At 44.9% G+C, this 20733-nt stretch overlaps 1 protein-coding gene across 4 annotated transcripts in view; it reads left to right on the forward strand.

Annotated features, from left to right (window-relative positions):
* Positions 1–20733, forward strand: part of RGL1 (ral guanine nucleotide dissociation stimulator like 1) — a 258932-nt gene that overhangs the window by 217946 nt on the left and 20253 nt on the right. For all 4 annotated transcript variants that reach the window (XM_059147082.1, XM_059147085.1, XM_059147083.1 and 1 more), the window contains 8 exons: positions 152–276; positions 1673–1888; positions 5617–5720; positions 8771–8855; positions 13601–13690; positions 16194–16280; positions 17608–17640; positions 19385–19506. In XM_059147082.1, coding sequence (XP_059003065.1) covers positions 152–276; positions 1673–1888; positions 5617–5720; positions 8771–8855; positions 13601–13690; positions 16194–16280; positions 17608–17640; positions 19385–19506 — 862 coding nt within the window. The remainder of the gene's footprint in view (positions 1–151; positions 277–1672; positions 1889–5616; positions 5721–8770; positions 8856–13600; positions 13691–16193; positions 16281–17607; positions 17641–19384; positions 19507–20733) is intronic.

A 20733-nucleotide genomic window follows, 5' to 3' on the forward strand; every position in this document is an offset into this window, starting at 1 on the left:
GATTCACTGTGCTTAGCAGCTCTCCCTGTGGGTTTTCTGAAGAATTAGCCCTCTTTTTTCTAAATGCAGGAAATGCAGTTTGACTGTACTAACAAGGTCATAAACAGTGGCACCAAAATACTAATTTTTTCTTCTTCCCATCTGTGAACAGATGGGTTTCCCAGCACCATCTTCTTCAGCCTGGAGGAGGAAGAGGAACTGGAAGTTGGAGGGCCTGCAGAATTCACGAGCTTCCCAGAAGATCTCGTGGCAGAGCAGCTGACCTATATGGATGCAGTATGTGTTCTCTTGGTGCCCCAGACGGGCTTCTGCTTAAAATGTGGGGACTGACAGACAGTACTGGTGGCCTGGGGAGGCCCGTGGGGTAATGTGATTTAAGTCTTTTGTGATCCTTGAGAGAGGCCATGCCTGTAAATGCAGAGTGAATATGTGACTTGAATCGATCATCTGAATAATTCAGGCCCGAGCTCTACTTGCAATTCTGGGTGAAGGTGTTTTCTCCTTGGTACTCGATACACAGAGGGAAATAAGAATTCTAATTCTCGTGAAACAAAATCCACCCTGTTCCATGGGTATTTCTCTTCCTCCAGACTCATAAATATTTCAAGATCTGAACTGTTTATCTGAAGGATGGTAAAGTGGCCTAAGTATAAATTAGGAGAAAATAAGTTTGCTGAATCCACATGTGGCTCTGTCTGTGTGTGGTTCCCGTACCTTTGAAGTTTGAATATGTTTGTTAGACGTTCATAGTTGATGATATCGGTCACATGTCTTAGTGCAATGTTAGCTGGTAAGTATCAGTTGAAGAAAAGAGGGCTGTTACAAATTATCATGATGGTTTTAGCTCTTTGACACTTAGCACTTTGAAGAAAGCAGTGATGGAGTTTCTGTGTAGGGAAAGAAAATGTGATGGAGTTTCTGTGTAGGGAGCATGCAAATAAACTGTCAGAAACAAATCCGAGAGTCTATGTAGAGTAAATCCTGGTGTTCTCTCTTTCATACAAACCCTTGTATCTAATTGTCATACAGATAAGAATCTGATTTGGCCAACGAATTTGCTTTGATTTTGTTCCACAATTGACAGCATCAGAGAAAGTTAGGAAACCTCATTGGTGATGACTTTTAGGCAAAGACCTAGAAACCAGGCTGTCACTTCCTTTCTTCCTTTTACTCTGTGACGTTGAATGGTATTTCCTTTCACATATGTACATTCTTCATTTTAGAAATCCTGTAGAACGCATTGATGATAATGCCACATGCCCTGTCCTTCTTTGGATCACTTGTCACATAGTCACTGGGCGTCCATATGCATTGTGCCCTGTTCATGATTGTGAGTGCCCAGAATAATACCCTTGATAGGATTTTGAGGTCAAAACCCTCTCCACCGCTAGTATAGATTTGTACCTGTCTTTTGAAATAGAGAAGTCAAAATGTGGCCCGTCATTTAAAACTCTCGTTCGATCATCGTGTTCCATTTGTGCAGTTGAGCAGATTTAGAAGGAACATGTCCAGTTAACATATTAATTATTTACTTTTGTCCATTGAAGTGGATACAACGAGGCAAGTCAAATGGGAAAAGGTGGTTTGTCCAATTCACTGATGACCCAGATGATGTGCTTTGCCAAATGAAATGTCTGTGTGGTCCTTAAAATCAGTTTCTCTTTTGTTCTAGCAACTGTTCAAGAAAGTAGTGCCTCACCACTGCCTGGGCTGCATCTGGTCTCGACGGGATAAGAAGGAAAACAAACATTTGGCTCCTACGATCCGCGCTACCATCTCTCAGTTTAACACGCTCACCAAGTGCGTTGCCAGCACCGTCCTGGGGGGCAAAGAACTCAAAACTCAGCAGCGAGCCAAAGTCATCGAGAAGTGGATTAACATTGCGCACGTAATTGTCTTTTTAAAAATATTCTTTGTATTTAGTAGATGTCGGAGACTACGCCACCTCTGTGTTGAAAGGGGTCTACGCGTTCGATTGCAAGGCAGCCAAATGACCATTTGCAAGGGACTCTTGGGTTTTTGTTGCTGTTACTGTTCCTCCAAAGTAAGGAGAAAAATTGCCTTTCTTAACTTAGGAGCTTATTTTTCCTCTTTAAAGAAAATTGGTCCCTTGCACACTTCCTTCTTCTCAGGGGACTGCTCATTGCTGTGTCTCCAGAGTAAGACTACCATCTGCTTTTCCGCTTATTTTCACCAACTGTCAGTTCTGCCCATGTTCAGTAAATAGAACTTGAGAGTCTAAGTAAGTGTCAGACAGACTACTCTTTTTTTTTTTTTTTAAGATTTTATTTATTTATTTGACAGACAGAGATCACAAGTAGACAGAGAGGGAGGCAGAGAGGGAGGAGGAAGCAGGCTCTCCATGGAGCAGAGAGCCCGATGCAGGGCTCGATACCAGCACCCTGGGATCATGACCTGAGCCGAAGGCAGAGGCTTTAACCCACTGAGCCACCCAGGCGCCCCAGACAGACTACTCTTCAATGCAGAACGATTACCTACCTAAAGCATCCTTCCAGAACCCTGAAGCATGATATCTTCTACCGATAGAAAGAGCTGGCATGTTCTCAGAATCCTGAATCTCTTTTCCAAAGGACTGAGATGTACAGATTTCACATTAATCTGGGACTTTTCAGGAGAGCCTTCTGTCTGAAGTTGGACGGACAGAGTTTATTTAGGCCTGAGTTACATTCTGCTGAGTGTCAGTCTGGTCTCTTGGGTCAGCTGCTTGTATGCCGTATGACCTTTGCTTATCAGTATCTTCATGATCCGGAAGAGGTGAACAGTATTCCCTTGGTCACCAGGTATTTCATGAGCTCTTAAGTGCACGTGAGCTACAGTTTTATGTAATTTGAGGACATCATTAGGATAAGCACAATTAATGTGGTCTTACAGGAGCCCGTAGTCAAACAAGGAAGCTAAGATAGCCTGGAATGATCTCAGCCGAGGCAGAAGAGGAATGGGGCCCTATGAGATAAGCTATGGTTGTGGAGGAGGGAGAACTCGCTTCTGGCTGGAGGGATCAAGGAAGGCTTCACAGATAGGGTGACATTTGGATTTAGCTTCGAATACTAGATAGAGTTTTTGGTATTTGAAGATTGGACAAGTTGTGTTGTTTTTGTTTTTTGTTTTTTGTTTTTTTTGGTAGGCAGAAGTTACATCAGCAAGAGCTATGCAATTACCAACGACTTTGAAACACAAGTATTATGTAAATATCTTATTAGTGTTCTGGGTTATATGGGTCAACCCTCCACCAAAACCCATTTTGCTTTCTATGCTAATATGTATTTCTTTCATTAAGCCTTCATGTTTAGGGAATAATGCTTAAATTTTTACACGCACTCTCTCCTCTCTGTCTCTCCCTCTCCCCTTCTCTTTAACATTCTCTTTTGTTATCTTTGATTAAAGAGCAGGGCCCTGATTGTGCTATGGAATTTGCCTCATTTTGAATTTTTAGGTGGTCTGTTACCACAGATGTTTTAGTATATGAAAAAGGAAGGAAAACAGTATCTTACAACGTCGGTTTCTCCTATTCTGAATTGAGCTATTTCTCAAGAGCTAAAGAAGAAGTTCTGATAGAGTGGAGCAGAGCATGGAATTTCTGTCTTCTTAAGATGATAAGAAAATATATATTTTTTGCCATAAATGCTATATCCTTTAATCCATTCAACTGCTTAGAAAATCTATAGTGAGAATACAACATCTGTGTGTTTGACAGTGTGGCTCAAACAATGACTTTTGGTCCAAATTAAATATAAACTGTGCATTTATGTGATAATAAGAAATACAAGTTGAACAATTTGAGGTCTCTTCCAAATCCCATAGCACATGCTTAGAAGTCAGGGGTCCTTGCTCTTGGCAATGTAGTTTTCTAATACTGAGCATGTTGTGTCCCTTGAAATTGTGTGGAGTAATTTAATAAAATAATGAAACTCTTAAGTGGTTTCCTGCCAAGATTTATTTTACTTTTCCTGCATTAATCACAGTTAATTTCTATCGAGAGGATATTGGAAAAACGATAATAATTTTATACAGAAAGTATTTGTGACCTAATGTGATCATACTTTCTTGGACTGGCTTGGCTGCTGTGTTTGTGTTTTACTTTTGCATCTCCTGGAAGATACCTCCCTTTCTAGAAATGGGGCCAAATGTCTCTTGTACTTCTCTAAACCCATAACTGAAGCCTCTTTCTGGATAATGTGTTCCATATGTCCATTGCAATTTGCATGAAGTATCTGTGCCCGAGTTCCTTTATTTATTGCAAGTTTCTTGACTTTTGGAACATGACTTTTGGATTCTGAACCTTTGTTGAACCGTGCTCTCGTGGGCTTGGGTTTCCAGACTGACCGTATTTCAGAGGGCTTTCTCTCCCTCTCGCTCGCTCGCTCACACTTTCTTTTCACATAAGGGGAGGGCATTGAGACATTTAAAAAGAGTGGGCATGACTTTTGTAAAATACTTTGGCACTGACTCTAAGAAAAAAAATGTTTGGAGGTTGGTTGGTTTGTTTGGCATAGTTTTAAGTAGCCAGATTTGGCAAGCTAAGTCGGAGAAGGCTGTTTTCCCTTCTTATTCAGGATTAGCATGACTTCATGAAATGACCTTCGAAGCAATGTGCCTTTATGTCCAACCACCCTGGGGTCTTTTGCTTCCGACGCTCTGCACAGAGCCAAACCCGGGCTCGCACAGGGTGCTCCGTGGGTAGATTACACACCCCAGTGCCTCTACATGGAAGCATCTCCCTTGACGTAGGGCATAGCCCACTCTCCCCGTGTTGCCAAGACTGGGACTCTCTCCCTTACGGTTCTGCGGTCCCTGCTGGTCACCCACTGCCAAGGCCAAAGATGCAGACTCCGTGCAGTAGCTTGGGTTTCAGGATCACAGAGCCTCTCTCCTTACCCAGAAAATACCATCCAGAATAGTTCCTGTTCTCTTTCTGTTTTGTTTTCAAATGCTGCCAAGGCGAATTTCATTTCGAAAGCCCAAGTTATTTTGGAAACACCGAAGGAACCAAGGTGTTTCTGAATGTTTATGATCACGGCCCAAGCCAATTTGAAACCAAATGAATGTGTATAAAAATATTCCCACTTGGCAAAGAGCATAAAAGCCAAAGTTCAACTGGTGGTGAATTTTTATTGCCAAGTTGTATACACTTCTCTGGGCAGGGTTTGGCCGTGAGATGTTTAATACCATCTGAGCTCACGGAGGCTGCTGCTCAGCTCCCTTTGGTGTGTCTGAAGGAGATCGTGATCTTCCACATGTGTTTTCAGGGCATCTGTGTGCTTTCCGCAGAAGCAAGCTTGTGTTCCCGAGCACAGCCCTGCAGCCTCCCCTCCATTCGTTGTTTTTACTGGGAAAGCTGGAAACCATAAAACTGTAACAACAACGCGAAAAATATATTAAAGGGAGAAAAACAAGCGCATGCTGCCAAAACCTATAAAGTGTTTCGGTGACTGGGGTGGGAGTAAGGAGCCACTTTTTGATGTTCAGTATTTATACAGCTGCCTATTTAGTGGTAAGAATTCATAGCAGCTGTGATACCTCTAAAACAGGAAACCACCAACTCACTGTATTAGTGATATTTAAATGCCTTTTATGTTCTAATCACTCTCCGCACAGGAATGTAGGATCCTGAAGAATTTTTCCTCCTTGAGGGCCATCATTTCTGCACTGCAGTCCAATTCCATCTATAGGTTAAAAAAGACCTGGGCCGCCGTCCCCAAGTAAGTTCCCAAGTGTCCTGCTCTGCTTTCTTTGGCTGGGGTGACTGGTCGCTGTATCAAGGGTACGGGTCCTCACCGTCAAAGCTCATATTATGTAACTAGAGAAACATATTTGAAAGCCTCTGTGTGTCCCAGGCAGAGCACGTGTTACACGGAATCATTAGTAAGTTTTAGGCGGGGCCACTGCAGGAGTCAAGGCACATCAGGCAAAATGTGCTCGAGCGGAGGTTATTGGCTTCGGGGAGGATTTTAAGGATGTGCTTATGGTCCAGATTCCGAGGGGTAAGTCTGTGGAATGATGAAGTTGTAGTAGTTTGCTGTTACTTCTGGTTATTTCTCGGCCACATTCCAAAACCCTGAGCTGTGTCAGAACGTGTGCGTAGATGGGACATTAGTTCTTGCCGTTTGGCAAGAATCAATTCTGTTCCATTCTGTCTCAGCATGCTAGAAGCTACCTGAGTGATATTAAAACCCCCCCCAAGTGTTCCTTCCTAGGCACCTGACCAAAGTTATCAACTGGCCACATTTTATATTGGTTTTCATTTTGTATTGTTTCTTTTTTATATTGTTTTCATTTTATGGTGTTTTTCCTATTTCTTGGTGGAAACTTTGAAACAATTAACAACTTCTTGTCCTTATTATTTTATTCTCTTCCTTCCCCTATTTCCAGAGCTTCCCTTGTAGACCTGAGAGCTTTTTGTAGCGGAGGGAAGGGTGAATGAGGAGGCAGCTCTGGTTTCCTGTCAGTACAGATTTAGAACCTGGGGAAGGTGTCATGGCTACTAACGAGGCCACTTACATTCAGCAGGTCTGCTGGGGTTGAGCTAATCAAGAAGTCAGGCTGTATCAGGGAAGAATGTGTAAACTGTTTATAGTCTATACGTGTGTGGTATAGTCTGTTTCAGCCAGGAGGGGCGCCAGCTGGTCCCCAGGCAGGCCTGCCCTTGTGGGATTGGTGGCTTCGGTCCTTAGGAGTAGAAGGTCGCAGCATTCGGTTTCATCGGTTCACTCAGAGCAGATTAAGACCTAAGGGACCAACACTATCCAAACTTGCAAGAGACTCAGATTGGTACACCAGAATTTCCTCAATTTATGCTGAGAAACGAGCGGCAGAGTACTCATACAGACCAGTGGACTCCTATTCTCAATCAGAAGAAAGGAGACTCGGGGGAAGTCAAATTATTTATTACACAAGGCTTTGATGAGTCAGTAGACAAAAACTGAAGTAGCTGATCGTAATGCCTGGTGTTACAGAGCCATAGAAGCTACAGCCACTGGGAGCCTCCAAAGCTCGCGCTGTGCTGACAACACCGTTATCTACCAGGAGAAAACCCGGCAGAGAGGCTTTCCACAGTCTGATGCAAGTTTTTTGATCTTCCTCCTCTTCATCAGCTTGAATAACCCAGCTGACCTTGTATGTGAAGGAGAGATTAGTTGATTGGTTTTCCTGCATCTAAATCTGACGAAAGAGAGGGGCCATATAAAATCACGAGATGATAGGCCTTGGTAACATACTAGGGGGCAATCAGATGCATACAGAGTTCTCATCCTCAGTAGCGCAGACCTTCTCCTTCCCCTCCGCGGTGCTCCCTGGTCATGGGATCAAAAACAAAAAGCAGGGGTTGCTCGAGGCTGCCTCCTCTTTTGGCAGCGTAAAGAGATCCTCTCTGTCTTTGGTGGGGGATACGTAGCACACCATGGAAAGTCACCTAGCTGGTCAAAGATTTCTTCCACAGCTCGTTTGAGGTTAGAAGACTAGTGAAAAAAAAATTAATGGAGTTGTGTCTTAATCTCTTGGTCGCCCTATGAGTCCCATTCTTCCAGCTGGCTTTTTAAACGATTCCACCTCAAAACAAACCTCAGAGTCTGATTCTGTACCATGTGGGTGTCTGGTTCTTTTCTTAGCTGGTCGGTTCATGTTTTAGCAGAGATGCTGCACAGGGGTCATGAGGAAACGCTTTCATATCAGTTTTCCATAGTTTTCATTGCTAAATTCAGGGACAGGTTAGGATGCCTTATTTGGTGATCACTTTCCATAATGCTAATCACTTTCAGTGCAGAGAGAAGACGTCTGTTTATTCTCTTTATTTAGGCCCACATATAATTAAGTTCTAAATCTAAATTATTTTTCCCAAAATACAAATAGCTTTACTGGTTTTCTGTATTACAATAATATTACCCTCATGGTAAAACAAGTTAATAATGGCTTTCCCGTGATCATGACGTGCTGCCTCTGGAATGATTTGGCCCCATTAATTCTCTGCCTCCAGAGTCCGCCACTCAGCAACCCTGGGAGGCTGGAGAGAAAAGCCTGAGGCCGGTGGAGAGGGACAGGAGCCCCAGAAGGGACAGGGCAGAGTAGGCGCTTTAGGTAGATGATCCTGCTGACCTTCACGGTGGTCCCTCCAGGGGACTCTTAATATGTTCCTTGTATAGGCAAGAAAAATGGAAGCTCAGGACCGTTAAGCAGTGGGCCCAAGAGCCCTGGTGTTTGGGATTTGAACATGGGATTTGAACCCTGTCCCCTGACCAGAGCTCATTCTGCTTCCATCTACTCGGTCTCCAATTTGAGAATACTGGCCTGTGACTCAGAAAGTTTGGCTTCTACACCTGCCGTGCTTAACGCTTAGTGATGGAAACGTCAGCAAATCTCTGACCCTGGCATCTTCATCCCTAGATGAGGGGGCTGGCCAGTAGGATTTCTCAGAACCCACGGGGCTCTGTGTGGGCATTGCTAAGACAGACTTTTTTTTTTTTAAATAGAACATGTCCCAGTTGAACAACTTGATGCCCCAATTTAACTCTCTTTATTTATGATTATAACATCTGTGGTTAGGAGCACCCCCCCTTTCACATAGGTGACCATGTGTACCTTTTAAAAAACAAAACAAACAAAACCAAAGCCAGCCAGCATGAAAAGTCGTTGGCTTCCTCTCTGCTCCTGAGATGAGTCCAGTTCCTCTGTAGCCACAGGTAACGGAAGGCAGCACAGCCAAAGATGTGGGCCTTTCACTGACTCCTTGTGAGTATTTTCTTCATCTCTCTCCCAGGGACCGGATGCTAATGTTTGAGGAACTTTCAGATATCTTCTCAGACCATAATAACCATTTGACCAGCCGGGAACTTCTGATGAAGGTGAGCTCTGGGTGGGGGTGCCGGGCCCCGTCGCTGGTAGCCCACAGTGACGAGAAGGCAGCACTTTTGTTCTCGAGGGCAAATTGAAGCAGCTCGGGGCTGAGAAAACCAAACGTCCAGCTCTGTAGTTTCACGGCTACACAACCAGATTGTGGAACTTGTGCTCATCAGTGTGTCCCTTTAACAAGCCGCTCTGTGGATGCCGAGTGCAGGCGGAGAGGTCAGTGAGAGGCCCTGGAATATTCCTTCTCAGCGAAATGTCTTCTAGAGTGACAGAGGCCAAGCCTGCAATTCCACATCCCGTCTGTGGACCAAGTTGCATGGAGCCATCAGCAATATTTATTGAACACCAAGTGAGCACTGACTTCCAGAACCATAGGAAGGTAGAAGTGTAGCTTGGGTTGATTTTATTTCTCCAGACGTTTGTTGAATGTCCAATATTCGTGAAGCATTGGAGCGGCCTCTGGGAGTATGAAGGCGACGAACCCAGAACCTGTTCTCAAAAATTCACCCTCTGGCTGGTGGTTAGAGGCACTCAATGAGAATAAGTAGTCAAATAAGGGTACAAATAGCAGGTTGTAAATGGTCAGCAGAGGGGCACATAGGCCAGATATTATCTTCACAGCCTTTCTACAAAGTAGATTTTATCATCCTTGTTTTGCACATGGCCAAGACTCAGAGAGGTAAGTGGCATGTCGTAAGTTACACAGCGGGTAGGTCACGGAGCTTGAGTGTGAACCCTGCCCTACCTGGCGAGACTCTAAAACCTGTCCCTTCATCACACGGGCATAAAACTGTTTCTTCTGGCCACTTGGGAGTAAGGGGCAGGGTCGATCAGAGAAAACTTCTCAGAGAAGGTAAATCAGTAATTGAATAATCATCGATTGAGCATTCGCGATGTGCCGCTTAGTGGCCAAGTGCAGAGTATCCGATCAGGAAGAGGTTGCGTCTCACTGGGGAGGCAGGGAAGTAGACTATTATAAAATCATAGGGCAATTAGAGCTGGGCAATTAGAGGGTAAGATCCTTATCCATAGTCTCTTTTTCTGTAAATTGGGGGTAATAGTAATTAGTCCACTGACCTCAGAGAATTATTTCGAAGCTTGACTAAGATAAAATATCTGAAAGCAAAGCCAAAGGATGCCTCACAAATGAAAGAGAGTGAGGGACGAGATACGGACACAAGCTCAGAGCACACTTGGAGTAGGGGCGAAAGTCCAGTGGAGGTGGGGGTCCTAAGAAAAGGCATCTACCTGACACCTGTCAGTCATTCCTGTAAGGGCATCTGTTCCGGTCTTCCTGACGGTTGCTCTCCTGAGTCCTACTCTTCCTGCCTGCCTGTCTCATCGTGGGCTCTGCCGGGTACTCAGCCCGTCTCCCTGCTGGCCTGCAAGCCTCTTGCCAGCAGGAACTGGGTCGGTTTTGTCACTGTTCCAGCCCTAATGCCTGACACGGCGGCTGGGACGCAGCGAGTGTTCAGAAACTCTGTTTGACTATATGAATCGGTGGGCTTTCGGAGTCATGGGATTTGAGAACCAGCCCCCTCTTAGCCCTTCTCCGAGCAAGGCAGTTTGTGCTGATGTCTAGCCCCGGATCTGGCCTACCTCATTAACTGCACACTAACCAGTGCTCGCTGAGATCGCGTTACTCCCTGCTTCACTTCCCCCTGGACTGCCCAACTTGAAATGGAAACTCATCTGGCTGGGAGGAGAAGGCTTAGTGGTCTCCCTGTCCGGAGCACAGAGCTAGACTAACCGGAGCCGTATATTCAAATCCCGATAGCTCTGAGTCATCCTTCCAACGCAGATAAACTCAGTGCCGCGCAGCCCATTGCCTGGTGGCGGTGTTCTGGCCAAAACCCTAGAAACAAAGCCATATCTAGACATTAAAGGTCCCGTAAACCTTTCTTAAATGTAGAAGTTGGCCCTTGTGCTCTAAGTTAAATTTCTTCTGCATGGCTCCCCTCCCAAAGAAATGAAAAACTTGGCTATAAATTCCTGTGGTCTGTGTATTATCATCATGAGGGTATAACATTTTGGGCAGGCTGTATGTATGTGTAGGTCCCTTTCCAGTCACCTTTGTTGATCATTCTTCATATGACGCCTGTAATTCTGAGTGTTAATTTTCAGCATGTTGTTTTAAAAAGGAATCAAGGTAGTTAGGGTCTCAAAAGAGCCACTGAGAAAAACTGCTGGTCTCTGTTTTTAATATGCCATTCGTGGACTCACACTGATTTACAGTTGGATAATCTTAGTCTTAGAGACTGGTCTTCTCCTCTACTTCTGGGTCGATGTAATGTTCTACTTCTGTGATGTGCTAGCTGAGGCAACATAATAATTAGCAAAAATCTAAAACAAAAGAAAAAGCAAAATAAAACAAAAACCAAGGTTTTCATTTTAATTGTTGGGGAAAATGTTTTTTTTTTTTAATTTTTTTTGTTTGTTTTTATTTTTATCACAGGTTACCTTAAACCTATGATAGTGAACTTAGATAACTCTGAGCAGGTGAATTGTAGAGTCCATAAATTTTAAAGCAGCAGGAAAGCAGAATGCCACCAAGTTGTTCTGGTCCTTGGGACTCTTGGATGAGAACTCCCCTTGGTGGAATTGATGTAAACAACTGTGAGAAAGGCCCAGGAATTTGGCTCTGGTAGAAACGTATGTATAGTAAAGCCCTAAAACACAGTCAGGTTGCTTTTGGAGCAGAAGGTTGTTAGGACTCTGAAGGCCCATTCAGATCATTACCATTAACTTCTGGGCAGGAAAGTACCCAACACTGAGAAGAATCCAGTGCCTGCGTCCATCTGAGGCCCGGGAACAGGATGGGTGAGGGCACCTGAACTCACAGAGGTAGAGCAAAGATGGGACTCCGGTAAGAAATTTTCACTAAAGAGAGAGAGAGGAGGACGGCGGAGGGGGAAAGATACAGGAGGGGAGCAGGAGGTTGGTCGAAGGAGAGGGAACAATTTGGAATTCATCCAAACATAGGCAATCGTTAAGGGTGATGTTTCCAAAGACCCAATTATAGCAAAAAACAAGAAGGTGACTTTGGCAGAAGGAAGAGACACTAGGAGCATGAGTGGGGCCAGAAAAGGAGTCAGAAGGAAGGAACAACGTGATGCTGTCAGAAAATTTCCAAGGGGTTTCAAGGGATTGGTGGTGTGAGGGCTGCAGAGCAAAAGCTTTAGGGCCAAGGAAGGAGAAAACGGACACCGTTGGATATGAGGAATCATGGGTTTTGGGTTGCCACCTCATCTGGAAGCACTGCCGCTGGGCCATGTCTTCAATGACCCAACCAGGAATGGAGTCTCACTCTCTCGAAATCATGAGGTCATGGAATCCTCAAGCCTGTGAGGCCTCACCTCCGGTCTTCAGCCCCCTCCCAGCAAGGAGGCTGTCCCGAGTGCTCTTCCTTTCCTTTTCTGCTATTTCTTGGTTCTCGGGAGCCTTTTAACTGGTCAGAAATCCTTCTTAAGAATTTGAGATCTGTCTTCTGTGACTTCCACACATGGTGCCTCTGCTAGTGTCCGAAAAGCTGGAAGGGAACCAGAGGGACCCACACAGGAAAGAGCTGGACACTTGCCTTTAAGTCAGAAGTGATTTCTCACTCCAAGCAAATTCTCAAGAACGGGGGAGGGCTCGCCATCCCTTCGCTTGGGAAATGGCACGTTTTAGGTGGCTCTCATTCATGCCCAGGACAAGCTTGATACAGGAGGTTACACCACAGTACTGCTCCTTATCATCATTTGTGACAGGGAGACTTAAAGTAGCTTGTGAGTCATGTGGGTCCTGGACCCAGGTGAGGGCTGCTGAACGATAGGAGGTCTTGGGGCCTCGCTGAGTGGGGAAGGCCAAGTCTGCAGATGACGCTCCTGCGCTGTGTGGTTGGCAAAGGTCACGGGTTCTGGTAACATCACGGACTCTGGGAAGACTGACCGAGGAAAAGCTACCAGAATGCTTGTCCCTAACCGAGTTGTGAAACATGCCTCCTGTCTATACAGTTCCTGGAAAATGAGAACTTGAAAGACCCTGAAACCACAAAACCCCAAAGCACCGTGTTCAGTCAGCAGACTGGAGTTTAGTCACCATCGCGGAAGAGTTTGTTGTGACAACAGACAGGAGCAGACAAAGGGGAGCCATCCGTACCCAGGCCCCAGGAGGAAGGATTGACTCGTAAGAGTCTCGGGTCTGAGAAAAGTAACTTGGGAGGATGGGTTAGGGGAGGAACATGGGGGAGAAAAAATAGGCAAAGGTCTGGCCTTCGTAGATTCCTGTTCCAGGACTTCCTCAGAAAACTTCCGGCACAGAAGTTTCATTTAGCTAAGAAAGAACCACAGAAAGAAACACTTTTCCTTCACAGAGTGCTGGCACATGTATTTCAGGCCAAGAGCAAGAAATCACAACATGTCCCGAGGAAGAACTCTTCACTTCCGGGGCATGTGATCAGTCCCAGAGAAACATGGGATGTGCAGAAGTGGCCTCTGGTTCCTGGAATTGTGGGCCTGGTATTGACCATTGATTTTATCACCAAATCAGGGGTGGTTCTAACAAAGCAGGGGGAAAACAGAATCCCCTGAGGCCACCAGATCTTACTGCACACTGATGCCCGCACCAAGCCCGCCAGACATGGACATAATTCAGCCCGAGCCCACTGGAGCCTCTTGGTTCCGCCCGGCATGCAGGCCCCTTCTCTTCCTTCTGCTGCCACTCACCATCGCTCTCCTCTGTGTGCGCTTCTGTTTCTTAGGAAGGAACCTCAAAGTTTGCAAACCTGGACAGCAGTGTGAAAGAAAACCAGAAGCGGACCCAGAGGAGACTTCAGCTCCAGAAGGATATGGTACGTACGGCCCTCGGTCTTCTCTGAGGACCCATCAGAAAGCAACCCTGTGTGGGCGGCGGGGTTCCTGCATGGCCCCAGCACCTTCAATCTGCGCCCCTGCTTTCGAGAATGTTCTCCGTCCTTTATTTATTCTCCACAGCACTGCGGGGGCTGTAGGGGAATCTTGTCACTCCCATTTGACCCAGTGGGAAATAAATACTTAGAGTCGCAAAGGATAGTGTTCTCTGGAACATTTTTTTCTTCTAGAGGTGAGGGGCGAAGTCTGCGGGAGGTAGATTTCCTTCTCTCGTGCTGTCTTCCTCCATCCACTCCTGTACTTAGAAGCTGCTGCTCCCTTGGCCCTGAGACCTCCTGGGCTTCAGTTCCCCATCAGGAATGCCTCCTGTAGCCGACTTCGGGCACACGGTGGCCTAGGACATGGGTGCCAAGGAGAGAGCGTCTGTCTGTTCCCAGGAGGACTTGGTCTGAATGCTGATAGACCTTGTCACTTGTTCCCAACCCGCTCTCTATTTCCCAGCTTTCCACACTGATCCCAAGGGCTAACCAGCCTTTTTTCCTAGTTTTTCAGTACTTGAAGGAATACTGTACTTCCTTCCTTAAAGATAGTGACTGTCTTTGGCTTTAATCTTAAAGCTTTATTTTAAAAATTCTCCTTTTAGCATGGGAGGGGGGAAAACCAAAGAGAGAGGAAATTAGAGACTGACAACCTCTAGATCTTCTCATCCCTGCTTTGGGAAGATTTTCTCCTTCTTTGGAAGGCTGGACATAAATCAAATGTTGGGTTTGAATGATAGGACTCTTCTGTACCAGAAAGCCTATGAAACGTTTCACAGCATTTCAGACTTTTTTTTTTTTTTTTGGTTGTTCAAAGATAAGTTAAAAATAGCTGCTAAAAAAAAGATTATTTTAGTTCAGGATGAGACCTTGTGCACATAACAGAGAAGGACAGGCTGCGCCTGAGCATGGGTCCTCGGGGTGAACCTCTCCAGTCAGTTCTGGCCAGCGAGATAGCTGGCCTCCCGTGGAGCAACCTGGTCCTGCCCTGGCTGGGGCTGTGTTTTCTCCCAGAATGTCCTAAGTGCCTGAAGGGAAGTGAGGAGAAGGTGTCCACAGAAGCCACTATTTATTTTCTCTTTAAAATGGTTAGAGCCTCAGTGGCCTTACAGAGAATTGAGATGATCTCAAAGGAAATTTTGTGAGATGAATACTACATATTCATGCAATTAAAGTGATTCTACCTTCATTTTCAAGGGACAGTTTAAAAAAAAAAGAACTTTTTATGATGCCCTCAGCCCGTGTCCCCCATTGTCAACACCCCCTCTAGCCATGGCCCCTCTGTCAAGCCTGAGGTACCCACACCAGCCTGTTACTGTGAACTGAAATCCACACTTGATTGGGATTTCGTCACTTCTGCAAGAGAACCCTCTTTCTGCTCCAGGAGCCAGGCCAGGACCCACACAGTAGGATGCTATCCTATCTCCTCAGAGCCCTCTGCTCTGTGAGAGTTTCTCAGTCTTCCTTGTTTCTCCTTATACACGGTCTTCTGGAATACTGTCCTGGTATCTTTGGAATGTCCTGCAATCAGAGTGCATCTGTTGTTTTCTGGTGAACAGGCCGAGGTTATGGATTTGGGGGAAGCATATCCCAGAAGTAGAAGTGCCATTCTCGTCACATCCTGTCAAAGAGTCACTGGTGATGTTAACCTTCATCACTTAGTTAAAGTAGTATTTTGCCAGATTTTCTACTTCAGAGTTACCATTTTTTTCCCTTTCCCATTTCTCTCCTTTGGAAGCCTAACCCAAGAGGCCATTTTTTAGGAAGATTTTATTTATTTGAGAGAGAGAGAGAGACAGAGAGAGAATAAGCAGGCAGAGAGAGAAGCAGGCTCCCCTCTGAGCAGGGAGTGGGATGCGGGCCTCAGTCCCAGGACCCTGGGATCATGACTTGAGCCGAAGGCAGACGCTTAACTGACTGAGCCACCCAGGTGCCCCCCCAAGAGGCCATTTTAATAGTGACACCCCATGCTTTTGTGGTAACATTCTTCCCCAGTGTACAGTTGCCCACCCTTAACCAATAATGAGGCCATTCCAAACCCCAGTGGTACCCACACACTCTGAAAGAGAAAAGCCAACCCTTGAAACTGCCTAAGCAAAATATGAATCCCCTGTGAACACTCTTGACCATACTCGTATGATCTGGATTTGGGGCCTGTTTTCATAACTTTGGAAGTTAGAGATTAGGTGGTAGAATTCCCATCCTTTTTAAAAATCTGAAAAATTTCATTCATGGCGGTTAACACTGATGGTCTTCTGTGGTCCTTTATTTTCTCCGAATGCTGTTAAGGCTTACCTGGCCATTCAAAGATGGCCGCCATCATCTATGAACAGGCACTTGGCAAATCTAGCCAGCAATATGCGCATTCGCTCTGGCAGGGAGGCTCCTGAAACCCTTCCACTTTTTAGTCATGACAAAGGCCGTTTGGCTGTGCTTTGCTCCTCAGGGTGTGATGCAGGGAACCGTGCCCTACCTGGGCACCTTCCTGACTGACCTCACCATGCTTGACACTGCTCTTCAGGACTATATCGAGGTGAGTTGTTTGCATGGGGTGACTTGGATACCCAAGAAAGAAATTCGCTTTATTAGTGTCTGTCGAGCACCCATTACATATGCGGCATTTGTTAGATGCTGTGAGGAATACAAATCAGAGTAACACCCCAAGTGACTCACAAGCCAGTGGAAGCTATGTATCAAGGCTGGCAGTGACTATGGAAGTACTCGGAATTCAGACAGAAAGGCAGTGAGAGATGGGGAAGGTCACAGTCTGTTCCAGGTGCGGGGATGGGGAGGCGAGTGATGGCAGGGCCTTGTAGACGAAGTTGATTCCAGAAAGTCCTTGATGTTGAGTAGCACTTGGGCAGGTAGGGCTGAGGGGGTGATGTGCCCTAACATTCTACTTGGTGGGATAGGGAGGTGGTCAGATTTGTGGATTTTTAATTATTCTTTTCTTTTTTTCATATAATTACCTGCCCTGAGGCACTTTTGTGTTTTCTGTCATGTGCACGCTCTTTCTCTCAGAGGGAAGAGAAGTGAAAGTTAAGCTACCTGTCAGTAGCTGTAATAAAATACTAACTGGAAGAAATTTGACATTTGAAGTGAGATTTAAGGATTGCTTATACATCTAAGTTTCCATCTCCTCCCTGGTTCTCACATGCGACGAGTCTGCTTCTACTCTGTCCGAGTTAGCAGGCCTGGTGGTGGTTCTGCATGTGCCTCCCTCCAAGCTTGTCATAATGTTGTGGGCATTCATTTTGCATTTCCCGAGCTCTGTCTCTTCATGTCCTCTGCCTCAGCTTATCTCAGGAAACACTCATTAGCACTGGGGAATTTTTGGGGAGTGCCCAAGGATTTAAAAGTTATATTCAGCCTACTGAGAACAGGAGATAGGGGATGAAGAATTGAAACTTAACTTTTCACAACGCTATGTAGAAGCAACTTCCCTTTTGATAAACCATTGACAGTATGGTTTCCAGTATGAGTCAATGACCATCTGTTTTTGTTGCTTTGGGTCAAGAAGTAAAGTGTAAATGGAACATTTACTCAGGCTTTTACCCTATTGGCTCTACAGATGTATTTGGATTCTGAATTGTAACTTCGTTATCATTACTATTTTAGTTGGTTTTGGACATCTCATGGGAAGGCTGTCTGCCGATCCTGTCCTATTAGAATTCAAAGAATGTTTTTCTTGAAGCAAACGGTGCTTCTCTTCCCCCATAGTAGCCAGAACTGTAGTGTCATTGATCACTGTGACTTCAGCATCCCTGTGATCTATTGTAATGATTCATAGAACAGCGTAGGGCTGTATTTCAAAGTGCTTTGGTTTGTCACTATTTTTTTTTAAATTTAATTTCTTTCAGGGTGGGCTGATCAACTTTGAGAAAAGGAGAAGGGTAAGTAAAGGTCTTGGCTGCAGTATTCCATTTTACTTCATCTGGGCACGAAAAAAGACAAACAGGGACTTAAGTCTTTCTTTGTAGAAGAAAAAAAAAAAGAATTTGCGTTTATCAAGCACTTATATACGATTGTGCCTTGTGTGAACCTGTGTATTAGTCCCCCCAGAGTGCTGTGAAGTAGGTTCTATCTTCCTCAATTCCCGGATGTGGAGACCTGGCCCCAGGGACCGAGGGTCACCTGGTAGTGGAGCCAGGCTACAAACCCGGTCCTGCTCCTGCAAAACTCACTTGATTCTTTTAATATACAAATGGTGTGTTTAAATACATACTTAAATGACACAAAGGAAAACGAGCGAACAAAGGAATGACTGAGGAAGCTTACTCATTCCTTCTTCTTTGATTCTTTCATTTCCCGAATATTGATGGTGTACCTCACATGGGCCAAGCACTCTGATAGGTTTGGGGGTTGCTGCAGAGAAAACCCAGCGCTCCCCACCCTCATGAACTTCACACACCAGGAGGAAGGTAGACAGGTCAGCAGTTATAATACAACTGATAAGGGCTTGTGAGCGGAAGTCGTGGGTATCCTAGGAAGATGGTGGAAGGGCATCTATCCCCGGCTTGTGGGGTCAGAGAACTTCCAGGAGGAAGTGACAATGGGTTAAAACCAAGCCTTTGGGAGCCCACTAGGCTAAGCTCATTACTAACTAGATATGCTAAGATAGACAAATGTAAGTCTTCTGTCCCTGGTAGCGTATACTTTCTTCTTTAGCATGATCATAAATATTCCTTGAGGATATCAAGACCAAGAGCTGAAGTCACTGAATGGAAAGCTGATACCCACAGAACCTGGCTATGGTTGAGTTTCCTCTGCCGTGTCCTATGAAAATAAAACAAGGTCACTTACTGGCCTCCAGAGTTACCCATCTTTGTCCTTTAACGTCAGAATCAGAGAGTACTAGATGGTGCTCTCTTCCCTTTTAAGACTAACATGTTAAACTTCTGGAAAATTTCAGCTTCAAACCTAAAGCTAAGGCTTATACCCTTTGCTGACTTAAAAAAAAAAATCTTTACTGAAGCATCTAAGGATGAATAAATAATTTTGGACATGATTATATACTTGCTTCTCTTGTGAGCTTTAAAAGATTTCATTAAAGGATTTACTGGAGTAGTAAAATCCCAAGGATTCGGGAAATCCAAACATTCAAGTTTATGAGGCTCCTGACTGTTTAGATATCCAGCCCTACCAAAACTTATTTACTGAGGGGTAAGGCTTGAAAAAGATGGTGATGGGCAACATAGGGGCCTCCTGACTTAAAGTAGCTTTTTTCTCTCTCTCTTAGGAAATAGAAATGGAAACTTAAAATATACTTTAAAAGTACACAACTTTACAAACTTAGTTTTCTGTCCCTAGAATGAAAAAATAATAGAGAAAAAGGGAGCCACTGTGGCCTTGGGTAATAACTAGTTTGGGTTGCTCTGCTAGCCTGTTTCAGTTGCATCAGTTTTCTTTTTCAAGGAGAATGGGAGGATTGACAAGCCTACAAAGCCTTCAGGGATTTGGAGTTAGAATTTTTAAGAGTTACTCAGTTTTCTTATTTGTAAGAATGGCAGGACTTCAGAGTCATCCTAGATGGTTTTCTCCATTGTGTATCCTAATGTGGTGTGTCTTCATGTTGAAAAGAGAGATATTGGATCGGCCTTACTATGTACTTTCTCTTTGGTGTTCTGTCTGCTGTAGGAATTTGAAGTGATTGCCCAAATCAAGCTCTTGCAATCCGCCTGCAACAGCTATTGTATGACACCAGACCCAAAGTTCATCCAGTGGTTCCAGAGGCAGCAGCTTCTCACCGAGGAGGAGAGGTAGGCACATGTGTTGTCCATCAGGGTGGAACTACAGTGTCGGCGAGAAGAACACTACTGCCGTTTCCTCATTGGGCCATATTTTTCAGCAGCTGTTTAGTGAGCAGCTCCTAGATTCTAGAACCTTAGTTTTCGAAGGAGAATGGTGTAGCAGGAGAGGCTGGCTGGATGGCATTAGAAGGTGTACTTTCAGATTCTTGCTCCACCATCTGTCTTTGTTACCTTGTACAAGTCACTGATTGTGCCTGGTCTTCAGAATACTCATCCATAGTGTGTGTTTGTAAGGATTAAATGAGGTCGTATTTGGAAAAGCGTTGTTCAAGTGCTGATTATCAACGTCCTCATCATCGCCACCACAGCCGCCTCCATCGGCTCCTTGTTTGTCGTTTTTGTTCATTGGTACCAGCTTGCCAGGGAGCTTTCAGTTGGGAAGGAGAGACAGATTCACGAAGAATTGAAATCTAGCAGGTAACAGAAGTGTTACAGGATCCACAGGCAGGAACAATGTGGCCAAGGATGGGGGAAGTAGGGGAGATCATCAGAAAGCTGTGGATGTTTGGACTAGGCTCTGAAGAAAGATAAGATATCACCGGGAGAACCGGAGAAGAACATTCTAGACAGAGGGAAGAACGTAAGCAAAGGCTTTGTGGCCTGACATGGTTGGCATTTGCAAGAACGGTGAGAACTCTGTTGTGACTGGGACATAAGGGACAGGTTTCAAAATCCTGGTTGACAAGCATGGAAAAGTACATTAACTCCAGTGTCTTGAATGTCCACTCCAGCAGGGGGGTAGTCTTACCCTGCGGTCTAGCAGATTAGACTCTGCAGGCCTTATCCGGCCCACCGCATGTTTTTATATTTTTAAATGGTTGGAAGAAAAAGAGAGGGAGAGGAAGATTATAATATAGAACAGATATTTGAGACACAAGTTTTAGTATCCATAAATAAAGTTTTATTGGAATACAGCCCATTCATTTACATCTTATTTATGGTTGCTTTCATGCTTTAAAGGCAGCTTAAGTAGCTGGAAGCGAGACCATATAGCCTGCAAAGCCTAAAATATTTGCCATCTGGTGCTTTACAGAAAATATTTGCTAACCCCTGCCATAAGACCAGGGGATTTCCTAGAAAGTTTATCATCGGGGAGAGCAAAATCGACAGCAAAATAAGTATTTTGCCAATGAGGAAATTGAGATTCAGAGAATAACAGAACTAGCCAGGGATAGA

This window comes from Mustela lutreola, chromosome 14 (assembly GCF_030435805.1).
Source record: "Mustela lutreola isolate mMusLut2 chromosome 14, mMusLut2.pri, whole genome shotgun sequence".
Lineage (NCBI taxonomy): Eukaryota > Metazoa > Chordata > Mammalia > Carnivora > Mustelidae > Mustela > Mustela lutreola.